Source organism: Quercus lobata, chromosome 5 (genome assembly GCF_001633185.2).
Source record: "Quercus lobata isolate SW786 chromosome 5, ValleyOak3.0 Primary Assembly, whole genome shotgun sequence".
Classification (NCBI taxonomy): domain Eukaryota; kingdom Viridiplantae; phylum Streptophyta; class Magnoliopsida; order Fagales; family Fagaceae; genus Quercus; species Quercus lobata.
The window spans coordinates 85258191-85283581 of NC_044908.1; the positions used below are offsets into that span (position 1 = coordinate 85258191).

The 25391-nt window shown below is 33.7% G+C and overlaps 3 protein-coding genes across 3 annotated transcripts; 1 reads left to right on the forward strand and 2 right to left on the reverse strand.

The window, feature by feature from the left end:
* Positions 1–6261: 6261 nt before the first annotated feature.
* On the reverse strand, positions 6262–6804 carry LOC115991356 (beta-glucuronosyltransferase GlcAT14A-like). Its single transcript, XM_031115059.1, has one exon. It carries the CDS (start codon positions 6802–6804, stop codon positions 6262–6264), a length of 543 nt encoding a protein of 180 aa, XP_030970919.1.
* A 2656-nt stretch (positions 6805–9460) lies between these two features.
* Positions 9461–11128, forward strand: LOC115991357 (TMV resistance protein N-like). Its single transcript, XM_031115060.1, has 3 exons — positions 9461–9721; positions 10058–10198; positions 10418–11128. The coding sequence occupies exons 1-3, from the start codon at positions 9461–9463 to the stop codon at positions 11126–11128; spliced, it is 1113 nt and encodes a 370-aa protein (XP_030970920.1).
* Positions 11129–19632: 8504 nt separating this feature from the next.
* On the reverse strand, positions 19633–23455 carry LOC115991358. The gene is made up of 7 exons (XM_031115061.1): positions 23380–23455; positions 23055–23287; positions 22764–22967; positions 22576–22668; positions 21633–21734; positions 21137–21551; positions 19633–19935 (listed from the first exon to the last, which is right to left on the reverse strand). Exons 1-6 carry the CDS (start codon positions 23453–23455, stop codon positions 21138–21140), a joined length of 1122 nt encoding a protein of 373 aa, XP_030970921.1. The 3' UTR covers positions 19633–19935; position 21137.
* Between the last annotated feature and the right edge of the window lie 1936 nt (positions 23456–25391).

Below are 25391 nucleotides of genomic sequence, written 5' to 3' on the forward strand. Positions count from 1 at the left end.
CACAAAGTCTTCCTTTAGTTCATGTGTTTTGAACAAAAAACAGATGCATAAATGCGACTAATAAAGCTACAAAACCATTTAGTTCGTAAGCATTCAGTAAACACCAGAAAGCTAAAGTTTAATGCCTTTGTATAACAGGGGCTGAGCATGAATTTTCTGTGGTTAATTCATGCTGATTCAGCAATAAGTTTTGGACTAGATACAGTTTCACTCCATTCACAGCCCTTGGTTTCAAAAGGGAATGGCAGTACACAAATACCTAAAAAGATTACAATCTCAAAAAGAACAATAGTTGCTGTTTGATGACAATCATGTACAGAACCCACTGCCACAAGAGGACATAACATTCCACCAATTATTCCAGCTGAGCTTGCAATTCTGACGCCTGTTGTTCGAACTTAGGTTTGGAATATCTACGTTTCAGTGAAATAAAATAAACATTAAATTCTTGCCACTAATTGAAACATTTTCAAGGATAAACATGAAAAGTAACACTAACAAACAAGAGTAAAGAAAAAAACAATCTAACATATTTCAACTGCTCGTGACTCAATTTTCATAAGAATGTCACTTCCATAGGTTAAAACAATGAGATAAGACAAATTAAAACTTAACAAGTTGTGAAGACCTTAAAGCATCTGGATGATATTGGATCAAAATGAAGATTTCAAATGCAATCATTAGGATTCCACAAACAAAAGTAGCTTAAAAGAGGCAACTTAATGAGATCCATAAGAAGGCTACTTGATTTAGGAAATGGTAATATGCAGTTTTATGTAGGCAAAGACAACATAAAAGATAAACATTTGCTATTCCATATAGCAAGGAAAGCAAAGATAAACATTTCCCATTAGTGTTAATATCTTAAATATTGTTATTATAAAAGTAAAAATAAAGACATAAGTTAAAAGTCAGTGTCTTTTTTCACTGAAAGTCAGTGTGTGTTCAGAGTGTGCAATGAAGAGTTTGCATCAACAATCAGCCTATTTTAACTTCTCATGCACCCACACCCACTCAATGCCGCATATGACATAACTCACAAAAAAAAAAAAAAAAAAAAAAAAAAAAAGACATTCCACATATACGTGTCACTCTCCAATGAAAGCATACCATGACAACCTCATCTCTTGCATGACTATTCACTACAAATACTATATATATAATGCTAAGTGGTGTTAATACTGCCTTGGTCCTTCCATTGCCTTCTAAAGACACAAAAATCACATCAAACATTGGAATTAAGACAACCCCATCTCTGACAAAGACTCAAAACAAAGACCTTGACAAAATCAGTTCAAGCAAAAAAATTTGACAGTCACATAGATAGATAAATCCCATGGGAGAAAACACAACCACTAATAATAAGAGTACTAGCAATAACAAGAACACCACTACCAACAAAAACAAAGATGGTAATTCAACTTCAACGTTAGTGGATCAGCAAGAGCCAAAAAGAAAAAGGAAAAGCAGCAAGATATATCAGAAGGGAATACTAGTGATATGGGTGTGACTATTGATATAAGAGAAATTAAAATTAATTCAAAGACTTGAAGCGATCAATTTTAGTCCCTACCTAAGTTAAACTGATGTAATTTAGTCATAATGAAGCGGTAACATGTTAGTTTTTTGTATGACCAAGTTATTTCAGGGACTAAAAGCCATCAATTTAAACTTACGGGACTAAACTTGAACTAAACTATAAGGGTTTTTTTTTTTTTTTCCTAAGCAGATTGTACACATTTATCTGGTTTTTCTTTTGCACAGGTGTTCAGCTAAAACAGAAAATTTCTAAATTCATCAAAAGGATTTAGCAAGTAGGATGAGATAATGTAAATGGATAAACAGAAAAGACTGAAAAGCTAGAAGTGAGGTGACTCGCCTTTCCCATAATGAAATTTATAAATTGGCCTGCATTACTTTAGTACTTTAGAAATTACTAATACGTTAAGAATGCAAAGAATCTAACATATTTTCAACTGCACATGGCTCAATTTTCATACGAATTGTCTCTTCCATAGGTTAAAACAATGAGTTAAGACAAATTAGGAGTTAAAAAGTTGAGAAGACATTAAAGCATCTAGATGATATTGGATCCAAATAAAGAGTAGTTCAGATGCAACCATCAGAATTTTCCACAAACAAAAGTTTATGAAAAGAGGTAACTTAATGAGATCCATAAGAAAAAGTGATGTAAGAGGTAACTTAATGAAAGAGCTGTTCCAGACGTAGCTGCAATGCTCTCTGCTCCTTCAAATCTTTCATTGTTATAATCCGCTCTTTCAACACCAAAGAGATTTTCTGCTTTAGCCCTTCATGGTCTATTTCTTCTAGATCCAGCTTTTCCATATCTACCCAGATGATTGATCCCTCCACATCCTATGCTCTCTTATCTTCCAGCACAAAAGAAATTCTCTGCTTTAGAATTTCAAAATCTATTTCTTCTAGATCCAGCTCTTCCATATCTGATCCCTTCTTCAATGATCCCTCCTCCTTCAAAGATTTCACTAGTTCCTCTGGCAGGGCTTTATCCAATGTGTCATTCACATACATACGAGGGAAAAGTCAAGTCAACAGTCTCCATCCACTGCATAATAGTAAAATCAAGATTACATTAAAACTCCTTAAAAGCCAACCAACAATGAGAGATAGAGAGAATGAATGAATGAATTAATTTACCTCTCCACAATACGGCCAAGGGTTTCTCAAAACATAAAGTATCCCATGGAAATAAGAAATGCAGATACCTGGGTTTAGGGTGTATCATTACAACAATACAGTATCCCAACAATACAGTATCTCAAAACATAAAGTATCCCATGTATTGTATGGAAATAAGAAGTGTGACAAACAAATGCAGAACCTGAGTTCGTCATCAAAACGTTCGACCGTCTTGACAAAGTATTTTGTGGGCTTATCCTCTTCTGATGTTGCTGTTTCCATGGAGGAAAATACTTAGGTACTCCCGGAGCACAGAGAAATGATGCTCTCTCCTCTCACATTCATGATAGATACCACCATGAATTTAATCAGCGGACCACACTATGAATGTGAGAGGAGGAAGTACCATTCCCTATACTCCAGGAGTATTTAAGAATTACTCTTCCATGGAAATAAGATACCTGGTACAGAAAAGGGGCAAGGACAAGGAGAGTACAAGTGGCACCAACAACCCTCACAAGTTTGTAAGACAAATCAAAGTACAAAACACATAAATTAACCAACCAACAGAACAACCCTAATTAAAACTAACAAGAATCTAAGAAATTAATTAATAAATATTCTACGAGTATCTGTTTATAAAATAGTAGTATATGATTTCGCGGTATTATAAGTTGGTTCGGTTCGGTTCAGTTGGGCTTTTGTCTTTTCGAACCAATTTTTTAATTGGGCTAGGTTGGGCTTTTTAAAAAAATAAATAAAAGATGAATGTAGCTGTCCATTGAATTTCTTGATCTATCAATATGCTTGTAATTTGTAAATTCCATTTTTCTAAATATGTTTTAGATACTAGGAATTATGGTTCCCTTTATTTCGACACCCGCTTGTGAATTAACCAAGTTCTATTTATTGGTTATATCTACTAGGTGTTCAACAAAATGCCTCTAAGAGCACTTCGCATTTTTATGATCTGTCATAAACTATTTGATGATTGCCCACTAAGTTCTGTATTTATATTTAATATCTTAGACGTTGTTGCCTTTTTTGCTTTATGCAGATTGGAGATGTGCTGACTTGGCTTTTAGTAATATGATTGTTTGTGTTTAATCTAGATATAAAAAATCAACCTAAGTATTGACAAGTTTCAATCTGAGGAAGATAATTCATGACTGGGAGCAATATTAAGAATAAGTATTATGCATAATCATAAGGATAATTTTATATGAAAAAATAGTTTTTTAATAAAATGTTTAAAAAAAAATTTATACAGTACCTGTGCATCGAATGGGACATCTGCTAGTAAAAATCAATTGTTCATAATTACATATGATTAGGCTCCATAATGTTGATGTATCTTTACCATTGAAACTTGATTCTTTGACATCTTTCAATCCAATGGTTTAATTGAATTACGTGACTAGTTGTTTTGATTGTTATGACATCGTGATTTGTTTTATGAGATATGATTGAGGACCTAATAGTTAGAAATATGATGCTACCCTAGGAGTATGAAATTACCACTTTGGCCCCCCGATAAGTTAATTGCAGGTTGCAAATAGAAATTCTATTCTAACCTTTCATAATGTCATTTCTCTTACTTTATGCAACTCCTAATTTCGAATGCTTATCTTTTGATACAAGATAGAAATTCTACTATAGTTGAATCTAAGTATACATGTATGTGCAACTTCCTTTTGTTGACTTGAACCATGGTTTTGAAATTTGGACCGAACCGTATGGTTCGACTCGATTAACCATGAACTGTTCACTAAAACGGTTCTTTTAACTCCCAAAACCAGCATATGTAAATAAGTCTGTGAGCCACAATTGAACGCTCGGTTTTAAAAATTATAAATAGTTCTCACAGTACAGATCAGAGCATAAAAAGCAAAAAAGACTCTCGATGATTATAGCTGCACCTTATTATCGCCATTGTTAAGAAAACCTCAAAAGGTAAAAGAAGGATCAATTGATACAAAGAACCAAAAAGAAATAGCAGTATAAAAACAACTTGATCTTCAATCATTTTTCTCAAAAAAAAAAAAAAAAATCCTTTTACAAGATCCCTCCAAATAGTAAAAGAAAAAACTAAAAAAAAAAAGTTCTCTTACATAGACATAGGATCCACACCGTTATATTTAATTCTTAGTTTTGTTGATATTTGTGTACCACAGCAGCTTTTGACTTCATTAACTTCACCTTTTTAACATTCTCAAAAAGAAAAAAACTCTTCACCTTTTTTATATTTTAGTAATATTTTATGTTAGATTTAAATTGGATATTGGCACCCCAAGAGGGCTGGCCCAGCGGTGTGGAATCTCGTATGCATGCTCATGGTCCCATATTAGAGTCATGGCGGTTACCATGTGGGGGGAGGGGGATTTTCATGGCATGCATTGCGTCCCACACTCTGGCTTTCTTGGGGTGCTAGGGTGAGATTTGTGACACCTCGATCACAGTAACTATGGCTCAATTCAACATTTCCTAGCAAAGGGGTGCCCCTATTAGGTCACGCCTTGGGGGGTAAGTCACATATGGTCACCCCTGTCCCCCCTTTTATTCAGCAAAAAAAAAATAAAAATAAAAAATAAAAATTGGATACCGGCGGTTTATTATTTGTTTACTTTAATAGTAGACTTGTAGTTTTGATATATCAACTATGTTTCTTTGAGGGAATAATTATTGGTTTATATAATAGCAATCATGTGATGCATATTTGTATAAAATGTAAAATATTGTATATATTTGCGTAAAAATATATAATATATAATACTTATTTTTATTTATTTAGTTTATAATGTAAATTTTACATGAAAATTACAATGTAAACTAATAATTTCTTTTTGATAATTAGTAAATCAACTATGATATTGTTATATATTTTGTTTATTATGTTTAATTAAGATTTCAAATTTTTTATTTATCTTATGAAAGTTATGATATAAAAAATATATTTTGAAAGATATAATTCTATATTTATTTGGACTATTTTAGTCATTTTTTCAAAATTTTCAAATTTAATATATTTATTTATATTTTAAATAATTATAAAATTAATTACAACACCATCATGGTTCAACTTTAGTTCGATCTTCGTCTGACCTCAAAAACCTTGAAACTTTCTTCTACAATTCATTAAACAGTCCGAGTTTCAAAACCATTCTGTAATACTACTATCTGAACCATGAAATGTGCTTTATAGTGGTTGCATCATGACTTCTATTGTACGTTGGTTGCAACTTACCATTAGGTAGGGACACTGTTGGTCGACAGCATGGGCATGGGTAAGTTTTTAGTTATCAAAAATGGACAGAATAGATTGGAGACAAGAAATTATTCTCTTCTCTTGGCTTACAGCACATGGCATGAATTATTTTTGTCAACTTAACTATTCAGTTTATTTTTGTTACCATTCATGGGTTCCATTACACTTTTTGGTATTATTCATGGGTTTCACTGTATTATTTCAGCTAATTTTTACCTTTATCTACAGTACTTTCAACAAAAAGTTTTCAGTTTCATAAGTAGATCCCAAATGGAAAGGGCAACTTGTAAACCAAAAATTTACAAATGAATATGTTTGGCTAAAAGAATTTAATCTAATCAAATTTCGAAAAAATTTCCACATCTCATGGTTCTTGTAATATTTCTACTTTCTGACTGTTGTCTGCATGGACTAGTACTGAGTGTCCCTTCCCTAGCAAGTTCAGACAAGAGAACTCCAAGTTTGATGCCATAAGACCTTGGCTTTATAGCATTAATGTTGCCCCAAGTTGAAAAAAATTCCTCATGCTGCTTTGAAGTCTCTGTGCTTCTATTCATTCCTTTGTCTAAGCACCATTCTCCAGGAAACAACCCATTTGGCAGACAGTTTAAGACACTGTTATCGATTTTGTTTAGCACCTGATCACCTTCTTGAAATGGCCTTGCAAAAACTGTCCCACTAGCTACCATTTTATCATAGTGTAACATGTTTAGGACATTGGCTTCACCATGTGTAGTGTCCCAAATAATGTAGCTTAAATCATTGTCCACTGTGGTGTTTTGGAAGTCAGCTGAGTTGCAAATAACAGTGTGGAAGAAGGATTCAAGAGGGTAAGCCACATTGCTGAAGTACATTAGTAGGTTTCTTGGAGAATTGTCCATTTGAAAGTCCCTCTTGTTTCAAGCAATTATCGTTGGGCACCCATATGAGTGAAATTCCACATTGAATAAGAATGATAAGGGAAGGTGGCAATATAACATAATTGGACCCAAATTCATAGGCTTAAGCCTTTTGCATCAAGTGGTGTCCTTATATATTATATTAGCTATTAAATATATATGTTATATCCACCAACAATTATTTCATGCTTGCTCATATCGTTAGAGTCCTAACAACTTTAAATTCATGTGTCAAATGCTGAGTCCAGCCTTGCGTTTACCTTTTAAGTCTTTCACGTGCATTTGTTTATATATAATTTTTCAAATATTATTGGCACAAGGAGAATGGATTGAGAATTTATAGTGTGACCCTGTCGTATCATTCACCCTGTCATTTCCTTAATTCTTACTGAAAATTAAGGAAAAAAATACACTTATAAATTATAATAAAGACTCTTTCTCCTAATCATTGCAGATTTTTTATACACAGACTCTAAATTCTTCTTGTTTAAATAAAAAAGAAAAATTCATTTAAATCACTTTTATTTTATATAAAAAAAAAATTGATAAATGGGAGGGAGAATTTGAACTCTTGAACATCTTTTTTAGAAACACCAAAAAGTGCCATCAAAAAGTGCTTGTTGAACTATAATGTTCTTGACATTTAGAGGAAAAAAAATATTTAAATGCCCCATCAAAAAATTTATATACTCAAAACAAATTATGCTTTATTAGTGTACTTACTTTTTAATTGTAGGAAAAAAAATATTTGTTTTAATCAAGCATAATATGTATGTATATATATATATATATATATATTATATTAGGTTGCATTTTATAAATTTCTCACTTTTAATTTTAGATAGAGATTAAATTCAATAAAGGTGGGGTGTAAACCCTCTAGTTTACACCAGCCAATAAAGACATGCCACATCAGACTTTTACTTAAACTCATTGTAAAATCAATACATCCTAATACACCTAATAACATCTCAACAAACAAATAAACAAAACATATTTCACATTTCCCTAAAATCTCAATCCCTCTTCACCTCCTGCATCTTCAGCTAATCCTCACCGGACCAACGTTTGCCGCCACACTAGCTACCTCATCGGACCTCTCTCAACTGCCGCACTACCTCGCCAGACCTAGGTGATTTTTTCTTGGTCTCAAAATTTTTTGGGTTTTGCTAAAATCTAAATCCCTCTTTAGGGATGGTTTTATTTATCATTATTATTATTTTTTTTTTTTTGGGTTTTACACTTGTTACGACTCTAAACTAAAAAGATCATCTTCTCAAGTATGAGATTCCAAGTATTTTTATATTTAAATTTAGAACCCAAAAGCAGTCCCAATTGTTTCAAAGGAAGAATCTGAGCCAATGCTTCTGCTTCTGGTGGTTTCTCTAGATTTATTTTTAAAAAAGAAATTGTATGATGATGCTAGTTACATGGTGTTCTAGATATGCTAATGGGATACTATATATAGTGATTGAAATTGCCAAGGCAACTTTGTTGCACTTTCCAGCATTATAGAGAGCATTTTTTTTCCTTTTAATAACAAGTGATATTCAGTTCTCGACTTGTTGCATTTTCTGAGTTAGTTGCTATTATATACGGCCACTCCAACTTATGTTTAGAACTCATAATTGTTCATATTAGTGGTTATGGGCTTCTGTAAAACCCAAAAAAAAAAAAAATCATCCTTAAAAAGGGATTGAGATTTTTTTAGCAAAACCCAAAAATTTTTAAAAAAAGAACAAATCACCTAGGTTCGGCGAGGTTGTGCAGCAGCAAACGGAAGTCCGATGAGGTAGTGTGGCGGCACACGTTGGTCCAGTGAGGATTGGTTGGAGATGCAGGAGTTGAAGAGGGATTGAGATTTTAGGGAAACATGAAATAGGTTTTGTTTATTTGTTTGTTGAGATGTTATTAGGTGTATTAGGATGTATTGATTTTACAATGAGTTTAAGTAAAAGTCTGAAGTGGCATGTCCTTATTGGCTGGTGTAAACAAAGGGGTTTACACCCCCTCCTTATTGAATTTAATCTCTTTCTCCATTCCCTACTTTCTTTGTTAAGTACCACCAAAAACTATCACTTTAGTTCTGAACAAAACACTACACAATTTAGCTAGAGACAAAACCCAACAACCTATCCCTTTCCCAACTAAACAATTTAGCCTTACGATACCAACACTCCCCGAGTTCTGAATTGTGAAGCTTCGATTGTTCTTGCTCAAAAAATTCCAAAAAAAGAAAAAAAAAAAGAAAGAAAAGGTAATGTTTGGCCCATTTGATGAAGGGAATTCATCAAATAGTTTTTCTTCTTTCATAATTGTTTTCTTTTTCAATTTTCTTCAGTTCTAATTGATTTTTTTTTCCCACAAATCTATATCGTGATTCAATGGATTCAAACTCGTTATCTTTACCAAGTTCTTCTTCAACTTCTTCTACCAGCGGATGGAAGTATGATGTGTTTCTCAATTTCAGAGGTGAGGACACTCATTACAAATTCACGGATCATCTATACACAACTTTGGTAGAAAAAGGCATTGTCACTTTTAGAGACGATGAAAAACTTTAGAGAGGAAAATCTATTTCATCAAACACTTTTAGAGACGATGAAAAACTTGAGAGGAGAAAATCTATTTCATCAGAATGTTGCAAGCTATAGAAGAATCAAGATTTGCTATTGTCATTCTCTCAGAAAACTATGCAACTTCATCTTGGTGCTTGGATGAACTTGCAAAGATCATTGAATGTGAGAAAGAATTGGGAATAACAGTTTTCCCTATTTTTCACTATGTGGATCCTTTTGATGTATGGAAACAATTGGAACTTTTTAAGGAGGCCTTTGTTAAACATGAAGAACGTTTTGAGAAGAAGAAGGTGAAGACATGGAGAGATGCTTTGAGTCATGTGGGCAATCTCGTCAAATGTCATTTAAAGAGTACTAGGTAATTTAATTTGATGTATTTCTTTCTTTCTAATATTCACATGATCCACTTTGTATATACAACTCCATTTTGAACCTTAAGTAGATCTACATAAATGTTTTGCACTTCTTTCAAATTTTTTTTTTTCGTGATCCAATCAATTTTCATATTTTTCGCATCTCCTATTTATTGGTGGTTCAAACTTCAAACTCAACGTATTGTTTTTTGTTCATTGCAGCCCTGAGACCCAAGAAATACGAAGCATTGTGAGACATATATATCGTGCACAATTAGATATAAATTCTCTGAACTTAATCAGGGCCTAGTAGGAATATACCCTCAGGCTATGGAATTGGAGTCTCTTTTAGCTTTAGATCAAGTTGATGATGTTCGGTTTATAGGGGTTTGGGCCATGGGAAGAATGGGTAAAACAACTCTTACTGGATTTGTCTATGATAAGGTTTTGGAAGAATTTGACGCTTCTTGTTTTCTTTCTGATGTTACAAAGTTTGTGAAAAACATCGTTTACCCGCAATTCAAAAAACCCTTATTCTTAAACTTTTGAAGGAAAACCATTTGGATTATGATGATGATCATGATCTATCTAACAAATCAAGACTAGGTTACATCACAAAAAAAAACTCTTCTTGTTCTTGATGATGTAAATCAATTAAAACAGTTACGAGGGTTGGCTGGAGAGCGTAATTGGTTTGGTTTGGGCAGTAGAATTATCATAACAACAAGATATAAAGATTTGTTGCAGCCACATTCACTAACTAAATCCGAAATATATGAAGTTAAACCATTGAAAGATGAAGATGCACGTCATCTTTTTTATTTGAAAGCTTTTAAAAAAGAGCACATAACAAATGAATTTTTAAAACTATCTAACAAGTTTTTAAACTATGTTGATGGTCTTCCTTTAGCTCTTGAGGTTTTGGGTTCCTTTTTGTTTGGAAAAAGTATTGTTGAATGGAAGAGTGCTTTAGAGAGGCTCAAAGGAGGTCCTAGGAGAATTGTTATCCAAGTACTTGAAATAAGTTTTGATGGACTCAATGACTTACTAAAGGAAATATTTTTACATATTGCATGCCTCTTTAATCACGAGGAGAAAGATTATGTAGTAGAAATACTTCATAGTCTTGACCTCTACCCTGAAATTGGATTGAGGGAACTCATTGACAAATCTCTCTTGAAAATTTCGGATAATAATGAATTGTGGATGCGCAATTTACTAAGAGAAATGGGTAGGAACATAGTTTGTCAAGAGTCTCCTGATGAGCCTGGGAAGCGCAGTAGATTGTGGCTTTATGAGGATATTGAACACATGTTGATAAACAATACGGCAAGAGGTTATTTACTTGAGTTGTTTCCATTTCTTCTTATTTAGCAAAAATGAAATATGAAAAGTTATGCTAATAATATATTTTGCAATTCGTAAATTCCTTTTTTACTATTAGGGACTAGAAAAAGTTCAAGCCATAGATATCAGGGGAGCCAAGGAAACAAGTATTTGTCATGAAGATAAAGAGGCATGTTGGAGGCCGCAAGGGTATGATCTGTTGGATATGCTTCAGGGGTGGGTCCTTAGCTATGTTGGTTACTCTTCAAGGATGGGTCCAATGGACTATATCTTGGCAAGGCTTCACATCATCAAAAAAACAAAAAGGGCCACTTTGGAACCCTAACGCCTTTTTGAAGATGCCCAATCTTAAATTTCTGAGAGTTCGTAATATTAATCTTCTACATGTCACCACACAACTCTCTAATAATTTAAGATTTATTGAATGGAGTGATTATCCTTCACGATTGTTGCCTTATTTCCAGCCAAATGAGCTTGTTCAACTTCATTTGCAGCGGAGCAAAATTGTAATACTTTGGGAAGGAAAGAAGGTTAAAGTGTTAATAAGCATCTTCATACAAATTTGATTTTTAATTTGATTATTATTTTTTAAATAGACAATAGAAAGTTAATTGTTCTAAACTTTTTCTTTTCTTCTAATAGGATTTTGACAAGTTAAAGTTTATCGATTTGGCTGGCTCGTCAAACCTTATTATAAGCCCCAACTTCATTGGGGTCCCAAATCTTGAGAAATTAGTTCCTGCACGGTGTTCAAATTTAAGTCAGCTTCACCCATCCATTGGTAATCTGAAAAAGCTTATTCTTCTAGATCTAAAACAGTGCAAAGAACTAAGTTGTCTTCCAGACAAGTTTGAAATGGAGTCTCTTGAAATTTTGAATCTTTCTTATTGTTCAAAAGTCAAGAAAGTTCCAGAATTTGTGGGAGACATGAAGCGCTTACAAAAACTTCTTTTGGAATGAACTGCTATTACGGAATTACCTTTATTTGTTGAATGTTTGATTGGTCTTAATATTTTGAACTTGAGAGGTTGCAAAAACCTAAAGCGTCTTCCTAACACCATTTGTAGTTTAAAGAATTTACGCATTCTTAATCTTTTGGGATGCTCAAAAATTGTCAACTTACCAAAGGACTTGGGGAAGATGAAAAGTCTGTCGAGTCTTCGTTTGCAAGGTACAGCTATAAAAATGTTGCCTTTCTCCACTATTTTCCTTAAAAGGCTCATACAATGTGTTTCCATGGTATAGCTATAAAAAAGTTGCCTTTCTCCACTGTTTTCCTTAGAAGGCTCAATACAGTGAGTTTTAGGGGATGTCAATGGCTATCATCTTCATTTGATCTCATGGGTAAGTTATTGCGTTTCTGTATACGTGTAAGCGATTTGGATCTTAGTGACTGCCATATTTTGGCAATTCCCGATAATATTGGCTGCTTAAACAATTTAGTTATGTTACGTCTAAGTGGAAATGATTTCGTTTCCCTTCCTGAAAGCATCTCTCATCACTTTAATCTGAGATGGCTCTACTTGGATGGTTGCAAAAGGCTTCCGTCATTACCAGATCTTCCGTCAAAAGTTGAGCGTTTAAGTGTGAACGATTGTACCTCACTGGAAAGATTGTCAGGACCAGAAAACAATATCTGCAGGCCAGATAATTTTAGTTTATGTTTCAGCTGTATCAACTGCTTCAAATTGGCCGACAATATTCAAAGCGGCTATAACATGCTTCAGGTGTTTGTGTTTTCTAAATATATCTGTGTTGGTTTTTTTTTTTTTTACTCAATATCATACTTGTATATTTCAGGGACAAAGTGGTAAACTATTAGCCAGGAGATTACCTTCTCTTATTCCTGGAAGTGAAATTCCGTCATGGTTAAAAGAAGTGAAAATATGCGAAGAGCCTTATAGCTCCTTTGTTACTTCTCTGAGTTTCCGAAGATATCCATCCCACTACGCAAATGTGAATCGAATTTTCAAAACAAAAAAAAGTAAACATACAGGTGCCTTTTAATGGGTGCGATGATCAGTGGAAGGGAATTCTTTTGTGCCTTGTTTTTGTACCCCGCGAGCGTCATCGATACCCATCTGAAATTCACGTTTATTCACTTGAAGTCGATGGACGGCTGAAGATTTTACTACCACCTAAGTATAGTTTTGGAGAAAGATATTGTAAATTTGAATCGCATCACCTTTGGCCGGTCTATTTACCCCATCGCCCCTCTCCAAAAAGCCCTTGCGGCTCTATTGATGCGAAGGGATTCCATCAAGTTGAGATTAAAATAGCTACCATGAGCGTGGAAGTGGAGAAAATCGGTTTCGGTTTGGTATACAAGGGAGAATTCTTACAATATCTGTTACTTTAATTGGTCATTATGAAATCTAGGATTTTACCATCTCAAGCAGAATTTTATTCTCTTCTTTTACCTGTAAGTTATCATCTTTCTTCCTACCATTGTAAATCTAGCTGTTTTCTTTTCTTTTCTTTTTTGTATTCCTGGACGTGTACTAGCATTTCTTTTGTCAGTTTTCTTCTTAGCGTTACCTTTTTTTTCAAAAAATTAAAATCATACTGGTATCACTTACTTTTTTAGTTTTTTAATCAGGTTGGAATAATACAAAGTTTTCATTGTTCTCTTGTTGGTGTAAAATTTTATTTAATGGAAGAAGAGGACCAAATGACCCGTCTGGGCTCTCGCTAAAGTGGTCATGATCTCAACTCTCAAAATGTTAATGCATTTAAATCAACTGCTAATTTTCTCTTATTGTTGATTAAATCACTTTTCTATTTTGTGTGCTACATATGTAATGCTCTGTCTTTTTTCTTTTTTTTTTTGGCTAAGCTTGTGAAATGCTCTGTTAAACTTCTATTTATATACAAATGCATATGTAATCGCTGTTTTTCTTTTACTCTGATAGTCTGACGTTTATAATAATGTTTTCTCTTTTCCTTACCGGCATTTGGGTCTATGATTCATATTGAAGAAATTTCCAAAGGACACCTCACGTGGTTCAGATGTTTATTTTGCTCCATGATTTGCACACCTACATGCAATTGAAGTTAGAAAAAGAAAATCAATGAAAAAGTGAATTGAAGATAGCAAAACTTTTTTCTATTTGTTAATCAAAGAATGAGAAGTGAATAAATGGATAACTACTCAATATTTTACGACAAGTCTTAATAAAATTTATAGTAGAATATACTATTCACTTGAGAGGAGGTAATATCATCCCAAAATATTTACCTTATAATTTGTCCAAGCAACAAACCTTATAATTTCTTATACAGCAATTGGACCTCTATGCGTTTGTTGTTTTAACAACATTGTGACAATTTATCAGGACTTGTTCAATGGAGGAACTGATACAAACTACCACTACAAGTGAATGGGCAATGACTGAGGTTCTTCGCAATCCTGACATAATGGCCAAGACAAAGCAAGAACTTGCTGCAACAGTTGGAACAGGACAAAGAATACAAGAGAAAGGTATCCTTTGACTTCCCTATCTACAAGCTGTGCTTAAAGAAACAATGCGACTTCATCCAACAGCACCTCTTCTGGTGCCTCGTGCTGAGATGGATGTGGAAATTTGTGGATCACCATTCCTTAGCACACCCAAGTGATTGTAAATGCATGGGCAATAGCCCAAAATCTCACATTGCCAACACAATTTATACCAAAAAGTTTCATGGGCACTGAAGTTTTGGATTTTAGAGGCACAAATTTCACTTTTATTCCATTTGGGTCAGGTTTAGCTCTTGCTGTAAGAATGCTAAACTTGTTGCTAGCTTCTTTCATTCACCACTTTGATTGGAAGCTTTTTCCTGATCGAATGGCACCTGAAGGTATCAACACAAAAGACAAATTTGGACTTACATTGCAGAAGGCTATTCCACTTGTTGCCATTCCTGTGGTTGTTGCTAAAGTGGAATAGTTTATGGACCTTTTTCTGTGTTATACTAATGTTGTTAGTAATGCTACAAGTTGTTATTCGATAGTGTGCTATTGCTGAATTGAGTGTAAATTTTTGGGTAAATTTAATGTTATCCGGTGCTCGTCATTTCCATTTATAATGCCCCGCTCATGGTTTTCATTGGGTTTACTCCAATTTTCAAGCTTTGCGCTTTAAATTTTGAGTTGTCATTGGTCTTCTCTAGTGTCTCATATCAAGATATGAGTCTTCATGCCCCACTAATTTATTTTACTTTTTGTCATGCCTGACCTATCATGAGTCTTCATGCCACCGTTGCCAAAATAGTCTTAAGCAAGTGGCCATCCTTTGGAGTGTGCCTCATTGATTCATTCATGTTTTGGCATTTTAGGCTCTCCTATTTTGTTGGTTAATCTTTTGCATGTAAGTTTTTGGAGAATGTCTCCCTTTGCATTTGGTGACCAAAAAAGGGAGAGGTTTTAGGGGATTAGAATTAGCTAGAGAACTCTTATTTAGATAACACAGGATATTTATATAACCTTGGATATATATTGTGCTTCATTGTTATGTGTATGTTTTTGCTTCTGGGGGGTTATGTCCGCTGTCATTTATGAAATTACTAGTTTCCGACTTTTAGTATGGTTTAAAATTAAAATCATTGTCTGATGTTTATTATTTTGTGACTATGAGTTGTTGCTTATACCTGTTTTTTCCCATGCGATTAAGGTGTTGCTTATACCTGTTTTTATGTGGTTTCTCAAGATTGGCTGTATTACTTGAGTTTATAATGGGATTTTTTAAAATAAAAAATAAAAGAATTGTAATGGGGATTTACTCACGGAATTGCCAAAGGGAGAGATAATTTGGATTTTGATTGGCAAATCTCTTGTGATTTCAAAGAGGGTGTTCGAGAGATTGAAACCAACGAGTTCTCTTTCCAGTGAGGGTCATTGTTACAAATATTCAAAGAGGTTCCTTGAAGTGTCAGAGGTTCCTTGAAGTGTCATAGGTTCTGGTTTAAGTGAACGAGAAGTTGGTTCTGGTCTAAGCAAACATGAAGTTCATGGAGCAAATCATTGTAGAAATATTTTAAGGGGTTCTAGAGGATCTTGGCTACAAATATTTTATAAGGTCTGACTAATTGTAACTGCTCCTTGATAGTAAATTTTATAAATCATTGTTTGTGTGCCTGGACTGGTTTTAACATTGAAGAGGTTATTCTTTGATTGTCCCCTTCCTTACCAAACCTGTGTTAGATTATTTATTGCTTTGATCTATTTGGTTTTCGAAATTTATGGTGGAATTATATATCTGGGTGGGTTTTTTACAGCTGGTGTATAGATCTTCAAATTCCATAATTCTGCAGTATTAAACATGAGTTTTTAGTCTGCATAATTTCCATCCCTGGCCCATGGTCTACATTCAACCTGTCTTTTTTTTCAAATGTAGAAACTCTTGACTAGGGAAAGAACCCCTTTGATATATAATTTTATATGACAATGTGTTTTCTGGGATGTAAGAGTACTCTTCAAAGTATCTAGAGTGAAGTCTATCCTAGAAAATTACCACACAAGCAGGTCAGAACAAGTTATGGGACTTCTTAACAAGACAAACTTGTTGTCTGTCCTTTGTTGCTTCTGTTTAAACTTAGGCTTTGCCATAGACACCATTAGATCTTCTCAATCCATTGAAGGCCATGAATACATAATATCCAATGGAGAGTACTTTCAGACTGTGATTCTTCAGCCCTGTAAATTCTACCAATGGGTAACTTGGAAGATGGTATAATAACATTTCTGTATTCACTGTCATATGGGTAGCTAACAGACAGAGACCTCACATGGGTTCTTACTACATCCGACGATGGCAGTCTTGTGGTACTACCTGTTCGCGTTTGGAGAGAAGAGGGTAGAGAGAGAAGGTTTGGGAATGGGAATTGGGGATAGAAAGGAAAGGAAAGGATTTTGAGAGTGGAAGAGTACTCCACTGTGTGTGTTTGGAGGTGCGTGGAGGAACTTTACTTAATATATTTTTTGTATGGTACTTGATTTTGCAAAACTAAAGTACTGTATAAATGTTTTATTTTTATTTTTTTCACAAATTTGATATTATTAGATGGAATTGAGAGACCGAATTGCACCAAATAGACCGAATTAGACCGAAATGGACCGATGTGATCTAATTTTTTTTTTTTTTTTTTTAAATTATTAGTTTGATGAGCCATCTCTCCTTGTGGATTTTCTTTTTTAGGTACACTATTTTTTGAGGATTATTATTATTATTATTATTATTATGCACATGATAATTACCGAGTGGTATTATTGAAGGAAATTAATGCATTTTTTATAATGACACTAAATTATTTTTGGTAGTATTTTTAAAATAAAATTATTAGTTCAATATCAATTAATGCATTTTCAACAAAATTATTGAACAGATGTTGGAATGGGAATGGTTTGGAAAATTAATAGGTGGAAGATTACTTTAAGTAAAAAGCAAGACAACATAGAATCTAATACTAACTTCTTCTTTTTTTCTTTTTTTTTCTTTTTTTTTTTTGAGAATCAAGACCAAGCCTACAAAAAAACTTTATTAAGAACTTTGGTAATCTGCAGAAACAAAAGAGTCAATATCAAACGGAACATCCTTCATCCAAACTAATAATGGAAAAAATAAACGCGCTCTCTAGGCTAAGGCATGTGCCACAGCATTGCCTTGTCTTACAATATGAGAGAGAAAAATCCATAAAAGAACTAACAATAGCTAAAGTGTCTCTAACTAAATGACGAAAAGATGAAGAGGACATATCCCCTATTTTAAGAGCCTTTATGATAGTTTTTGAATCACCCTCGAATTGACATTTTTGTAGGCCAATCTCTTGTGCAAAAATCACTGCTCTTCTCGCTGCCATCATCTCCAAACAGTCCACGGAATGAGGCTTTTTTATTTTTTCAGTTAGTGCGGCAAGCACCTGACCCGAGGAGTCCCTCACCACCACTCCAATTCCAGCTTCCTCACTTTCATTGAACCATGCTCCATCAAAGTTAGCTTTGAACTCCATTGCTGCCGGAGGAAACCACTTGCGCCTAAGTGGCTGTTTTACCACACTTCGAACCTCCCTGACCTCACGAACAGCCTTCACTTGCTGCAGAAATTTTTTTGCAGCTTCTCCAATACTACTCAATGGTATAGTCTTCTCCCTCAACCTGACTTTATTTCGGTGAGTCCAGATGAGCCAAGCAGTGATCCCAAACAATTCACCTGCACCTGGTTTTGTCAAACACAGCTCCACAAGGTCAAGGAACGGCCCATAAGCTGTCATGCCTTCGGTCATGAGCAGCAGAGTTGCTTCTTTTGACCCTATTGTTATATTAAAAGACCCTATTGGTTTTGGCTTCACGAGTTGGAGAACAAGTGAAAAACAAATGTGTTAAAGTTAATTAAAAAAAAAAAAAAAAAAAACTAAAACCTATGCAATTTTGTAAAGTAATTATGTAAATGAATAAACACCCAATCAGTAATAAAATCTGTAAATTTGAACAAATACAAATCATGCTACAACCCATAAAAATCTGTTAGAAAAAAAAATAAAATAAATAAAATAAAAAAGAATCTAATAGAATCACTACTCAGCATATTAATAAAATCAGCAAATAAAAAAAAAAGTACCGCGGCAGATTAATAAAATCAACATAGTAATAAAATCTAATAGAATCACTACTCAGCATATTAATTTGTTGGGAAAAAAAACCTAGGAAACAAAAACACCGAATATCTAATAAAATTTGGATTTTGGAAGAGAGGAATGAAAAAAAGTACTACTAAAAAAAAAACCTTATTAGATAACAATGTTATAGAGAGACAAACAAAAAGTGAAATCGATGGAAAGAGAAGAGACCAGAGAGTGTCAGTGTGGACATGAGAATTGAGAAGAGAGAAAAAGTGAAGGGAAAAGAAGATTTGAGAGTGTTATCGTTAAAAAGAGGGAAAGAGTGCCAAACCAATATTGTTTCTTGCGGCAAACAAAAGAGAATATATATATATATATATATATATATATATATATATATATAGGAGTTAAGAGCCATGAGGAAGAGAGCTTGTTTTCTGAATATTTTTATTGGAAAACAAACAATAGAAAATAAGCCTGATTTTTAGGATTTTCCATTAACTAAAGATAGTTTTCCGTTGACTAATTTTTTTATGCTATCAAACAATGGAAAATGCACTACAACAAATTTGACTTTTTTCAAGGGTCAAAACCCTTAAAAAAAGTATTAAAAACCGTTGAAAAAAATTATTTTAAGAGTCCAATTGACCCTTGAGAACCTTCGAAATACATACTGTCGAAAAAGAAATTTTAACGGCCTTCGTGACCCTTAAAATAAGTGCTCTAATCTTATTTTGAGGGTCAAGAGACCCTTAAATAACCTTTTACCAAGGTTTAAAAAAATTATATCTACAACCCTTGATAAATAAGGTTATTTAAGGGGTCTCTTGACCCTCAAAACAAGATTTTATTTTATTTAATAAAAAAATAAAAAAAAACCACAATCATGCACAAACATATATATATATATATATATATACATACACATACACAAAAATTCATAATTGTATGAATTTATATGATACCAAAAGTCAAATTAACCCGATCAATATTTATATGATCTAATTCAATAGTCAACAGGGGCAAGAGTTTTAAATTGTAAAAACAAGGTTCTTTGCACAATCTATCATGGTAGTAGGTGAACAGAACAAACCCTAATACATCCTATATAAGGCCAAAGTTGATGAAAGGAAATAAAAATCGGTTACATGCACAGCTTTATATACATGACCCTTCCCAAATTCTAAATTCTTCACATGTTTCCTTATATCAGCAACCCAAATTAACAGCAAAGCCACCTGAAAAAAAAAAAAAAATGAAAATTTCACAATCAGACTAAAGGAACAGAATATCACATAGCAAACTAGTACCAATAGCTCAACAAGTCATTCCAAATTTATCCAATAGTACTAAAACAATGACTAGCTTGAGATGATCTTCATACCTTAGTGATCACTACTAGATTGGGCTGATTGTGAGGTGATACAACTCAACAGAGCAACTAAAATTTGTAATGATAAAAGCAATAATGAACTGATCCATAGTAGCTTTTAGGCTAACCCATTAACTATATTCTCACACTACCAAGAAAATTATTATAGATCAAGTGCATAAAATTTGAAAAGTGGAGACGAAAGCTATATTCTTTCAAATAGCAAGAGCTCAAAGTTTTCCTTGAGTTATTTCTATAAATCAAAAATCTGTAAAATGCAAGTTTAGGTTATGAAATTTAATCATTGTCTATTAGGTGACAACATATTGGTTCCACTTTCTTATTAATATCACTTAGTACAATGAGGAAACAAATTCAGTTGGAACAATATTTCACGGAAGCTTTCAAAAGGGAGAACAACATGTAGCATGTGCAGGTATTTTTGTATGAAACACACTAATAAAGAAGTTCGGGAAAAAACACATTAAGAGAGAAATTGGAATACAACCTTTGTAGATGAAACACAAGTAAACTCAGGAATGGAGCATGTCACGTTGCTCATTAGCTTGTAAGTTGCTGCCCAAACAGATAGAGCTTAGAGAATATTCACAAAATATTGAATTATAAGATAAAATACTATTGTAGTAACATGGAGAAAGAAGAAAATGTTTAATTTACAGTGAAAATTGACTTGTGTTTAAGTACAAAAAGAGTAGGAAACTTTTAGGTTCACAACCCCACACAAAGGTTATCACAGGTTAGTCATTCCTCTTTCTGTCACACTTTTCATTTTGAATTTCTGGTAGTTGCCTATTATCTGTTAGGGGGAATAAAGCCATAGCAAATCCGACTAATAGCAAGCTAAATCATGGAAATGTGCCAACCAAAGCATGCATATAAATCAGATTAAGTCATGCATATTATTATTTGACTTGCTGTTAACAATAGCAATCCAGTACACATTTTTGTTCCAGCAATCAGTTAGATGTTATATAAATCACATATAAATCAGATAAGGATTGCAAAAGCAAACTAAAACAGTGACTAACTTGAGATGATCTTCATACCTTAGTGATCACTACTAGATTGGGCTGATTGCGAGGTGATACAACTCAACATTTGCATCATCATATTGTCATAATGTGCTCTTTGTGCTGCCATTTGAATAGCTTGTTGTTCGAGCATGCTTTTGAGGTGCTTTACTTCTTCTTTCAACTCTACATCAGCCTCTATTCGTTTTTGTTCAGATTCTAAGCATTTCTGTTCAGATTCTAAGCGTTTTTGTTCAGATTCTTGGAGTCGCTTCTCAAGATCATACATTCTAGATGAGGAGGAACCCCATAACTTGGTAGGAGTGACTCCAGCCCCATAGCCACGAACTCGTCCATGACGCTCAGGTCCAAACACCTCCACAAACATTTGATCTTGAGATATTTGCAATGCCCCCTCATTCACTTGAGTAGTAAGATTCCTCAATGCCACCTAAAAAGAAAAGTAACTTACAACAAAACCACATAAAAATATACTAGCTATCTATATTAATATAATTAGAGGATTTCATACCAATGCATCTTGTGTTGGTTTATTTACTGCCTGCCCATTAGCTTGCACATGGGTGATGTCAAATAATTCAATTCTACTAGGGCTATGACCTGTCTTCTCTTTCTACCATTTGACAAAACAAATAGAAAGCATATAGTAATTAAGTATTGAAGATGAATAATGCAATAACTCAGCAATTTTGATTTGTTCCACATATACAACACCATTACAAATGCTGGTAGGTTCATTAATAAATGGACAAATAAATTATGTGGATCCTAAATTCCTAATACAACCTCAACGAGGGTTGAATAATTTTTCTTTAAACTTTCAATCAAAATAAAAAGTAAAAATATTGAAAGTTTACCCTATTCAGTATCACAAAACACAATATCGTTTTAGGGAGTAGATAGGCAAGAACCATACCCACTGATTTGCACATATTATGGGTATCTTAAATCTTAATTTGAAGTTTTGAACCGCACTGGTTAAGACTGATCCAATAGCTTAATCAAAAAAAAAAAAAAGACTGATCCAATAGCATCCATTCAGCAAAAATAAAAAAAGACTTATCCAAAAGCACCTTTGGGATCAGATTATCCGAATATACTTTTTGCGCTGATTTTCATGCGCCCACCAACCCACAGGAAGATTAGGTAACAGTGTAACACGTTGACAGTATGATACTTACTCAACAAGACCATTATAGACTAACCTTCTCAAAAAAGAAAAAAAGACCGTTATAGACACTAATATTATTTAATTAACCAAATAATTAAACCATAAACAATAAACAACCTCGTCATTCTTCTTCTTAAAAAAAAAAAAAAACTCATCATTTTCAACATTCACTCAGATTTGATCTCACTGTTCATTTTTATTTAATAATAGATAAAAAAACAAAATCAAGGAACATGTTGATTACAATATCATTGGCAATGATATTGTAGTCATTGGGAAATACCTCTTCCCCACTACGTTGTTGGAAACTTTTTGAACCAGAAGTGTGGATAATATTGTTTTTGTCCCGATTTTCCTTGTTCATCAAACATATTTCCTACATTTAAGAATGATAAATCAGTCCCATAAACCAACAAATCCACAAGACAATAATTAAAAATAAATTTGATAATAAATTCTTTGTAATGGTACCATATAATCTTGCTTGCTCCACAAATCCACGAGACAATTCCAATCATCCTTCTCTAGTCCGGGTGGAACATTTGCTCGTGCCTCTTCTGTTACTTCACCATATGGCTTAAACCACTTTTTCTTTAGGGAGTCACGATAATTCAAGTAAGAACTACCCATTTGTCGCCAAACCTCTTGCTCTCGACCCTCAACTTTGAAATACTCCTACAATAAAATGAAACATAAATACACAAATAAGAATATAATAAAAAAATCATAGAAGCTGCTACTAGATTTTATTATACTACTTACCAACACTTTATCAAAAAGCTTCCTTTTGTTGATATAGGGTACTTTTTTCCAATCTGTGAACTTTAGAGGTACATTTTGTTGTGCCCTAACAAGTTTTGTACATTCATTTATTAGATCACGAGCATGAGGCCCTACAGGTCTTCCATTCAGCCAACCAATCTCATATCTTTCCCCTTCCTTAAACTCTTTAGCCAATTTAAGATTCCGAGTAGGCCCTCGCCCTTTCTTCTTCCCTATGGGGAGAAAAATAAAGATCACATCAACTTACTAGAATAGTATCTTCAATACAGTATTAAAAAACTTGAAAGCATAATTTAAAACTTACCTTGATGAGCTAGATCATTTCTACTTCCATTAGCATCACTTGTGCCAACTCCACCTTTGCTACCTTCGTTTGCCATTAGTAGAATCCCTTACTCTGATCAATCCAATATATGTTAGCAGTATTCATCATATGCATATTTAATTAGTTTAGTCAATACACGCATATTACTATATAAATGAAACATATACATAAATACACAATATAAAACAAATGAACATGTAACTATTTAGATAAGTCAAGAACATAACTTTCAAGTAAATAAATTACATTCATTTTGAAACGTTTAATCTCATTAATTCATATCGACATCATTCATATCAACATCATCCATATCCACAAGTCTACTAGGTATGTCAACCCTATCTAATGAAATAATAGCATCATCTTGATCATCAATACTTATGAAACCCATTTGATGACCATGTGAATCATTCTGTTGGTATGGCTCTTGATCATCATCCTCTTCTTCTTCATCATTTTCCTCCATTGGAGATGGCATATTGTAATAATTTCGAGGTTCTGTTTTTATAACAAAATGCCATTGAGGATTCCTTAAGTTTTTCACATAAAATACTTGCTCGGCTTGACATGCTAGCACAAAAGGTTCATTACTCTTTAATGAACGTGTTACATTCACAAGAGTTCGACCAAACTTGTCAACCATAATTCCTCTACCACAATGGTCAACATCCCTCCAATCACATTTGAACATTGCAATCTTATTGCCTCCCATGTAGTGTAACTCAATGATATCAATTAAAATACCGTAATAATCACGATTGTCCATACTTGCATCTCCTTTTACCAAGACTCCACAACTTTGAGTTCTTCTGTTACAATCGACTTCATTTTTTCGAAATCTAAAACCATTGACAATGTACCCATTATAACATACAGCTTCTTCAAATGGTCCACGAGCCAAATCTAAGAGTTGCTTGCTCACTTTCCCTTCATCATATAATTGAGTAATCTATTCAAAACAAGTTCAAAATCAATACATCATTATAATTGACTCAAATTAAGCATATAGAACAATTATAATAATTTCCTTATAGATAGAACTTACGTGACTTTCAAACCACTCTCGAAACTGTTTTTTATGTCGATTCTCTACATTCTTAACACTTGCTTGTTGAATCATGTACTTGTGCTCCCTAGATAACACAAGATGCAATTACATTGTAAACAACATAGAAGTTTAAAAAGAAAGCTAACTCTATGAGAAATTAATATTAACTACATTTCAACTTACTCAATATATGGGAGCACTTCATCGCAATTTTTCAAGACATATAAATGTGCTTGCATCCACTCTTCTCGACTAAGTTGACGTGAGACATATCCCCTACCTAAAGCACGACCAGTTGGAGAAAAAATGGGCAGTCCTTCGTATGGCTGTAAATGATCTCCATCCCAATTTCGTTCAACTCGATTAAATCGAGTCTCAATACCATGAAAGTATCTTGAGCAAAATGTCAAGCATTCATCTATCAAATACCCTTCTGCAATAGAACCTTCTGGACAGGCAAGATTACGAACATAGTTCTTTAGTGTTTGCAAGTATCTTTCTATCGGGTACATCCACCTATATTGGACAGGTCCAGCAATCATAGCCTCACCAGCTAGGTGAACAGGTAAATGCATCATAACATCAAAAAATGATGGAGAGAATATCATTTCCAACTGACAAAGTGCTATTGCAATTTGAGATTCCATTTTCTCCAAGTCATCCACACTTAGCACCTTTGAGCACAGTGCTTTAAAGAAATTACTCAACACAATTAGTGGTTTAGACACCTCTTCTGGCAGCAATCCATCTATTGCTAAAGGAAGTAAGGTCTCTAATAAGATATGGCAATCATGGCTCTTAAGTCCAGATATCTTCCTGTCTTTTAGATTCACACATCTAGCAATGTTTGAGGAATAACCATCAGGAAACTTTACCTCCTTTAAGAATCCACAAAAATCTCTTTGCTCGTCGACAGATTAAGTATAACATGCAGATGGCAACT

Coding starts and splice junctions, on each gene's coding strand:
- LOC115991356 (XM_031115059.1), bottom strand. CDS start 6,804: ATGGACAATTCTCCAAGAAACCTACTAATGTACTTCAGCAATGTGGCT.
- LOC115991357 (XM_031115060.1), top strand. CDS start 9,461: ATGTTGCAAGCTATAGAAGAATCAAGATTTGCTATTGTCATTCTCTCA. Junction 9,722..10,057: donor GGAGAGATGCTTTGAGTCAT/GTGGGCAATCTC, acceptor GAACTTAATCAG/GGCCTAGTAGGAATATACCC. Junction 10,199..10,417: donor CTGGATTTGTCTATGATAAG/GTTTTGGAAGAA, acceptor CAATTAAAACAG/TTACGAGGGTTGGCTGGAGA.
- LOC115991358 (XM_031115061.1), bottom strand. CDS start 23,455: ATGGCAAACGAAGGTAGCAAAGGTGGAGTTGGCACAAGTGATGCTAAT. Junction 23,288..23,379: donor AAATGATCTAGCTCATCAAG/GTAAGTTTTAAA, acceptor TTCTCCCCATAG/GGAAGAAGAAAGGGCGAGGG. Junction 21,552..21,632: donor AACCAACACAAGATGCATTG/GTATGAAATCCT, acceptor TTTTCTTTTTAG/GTGGCATTGAGGAATCTTAC.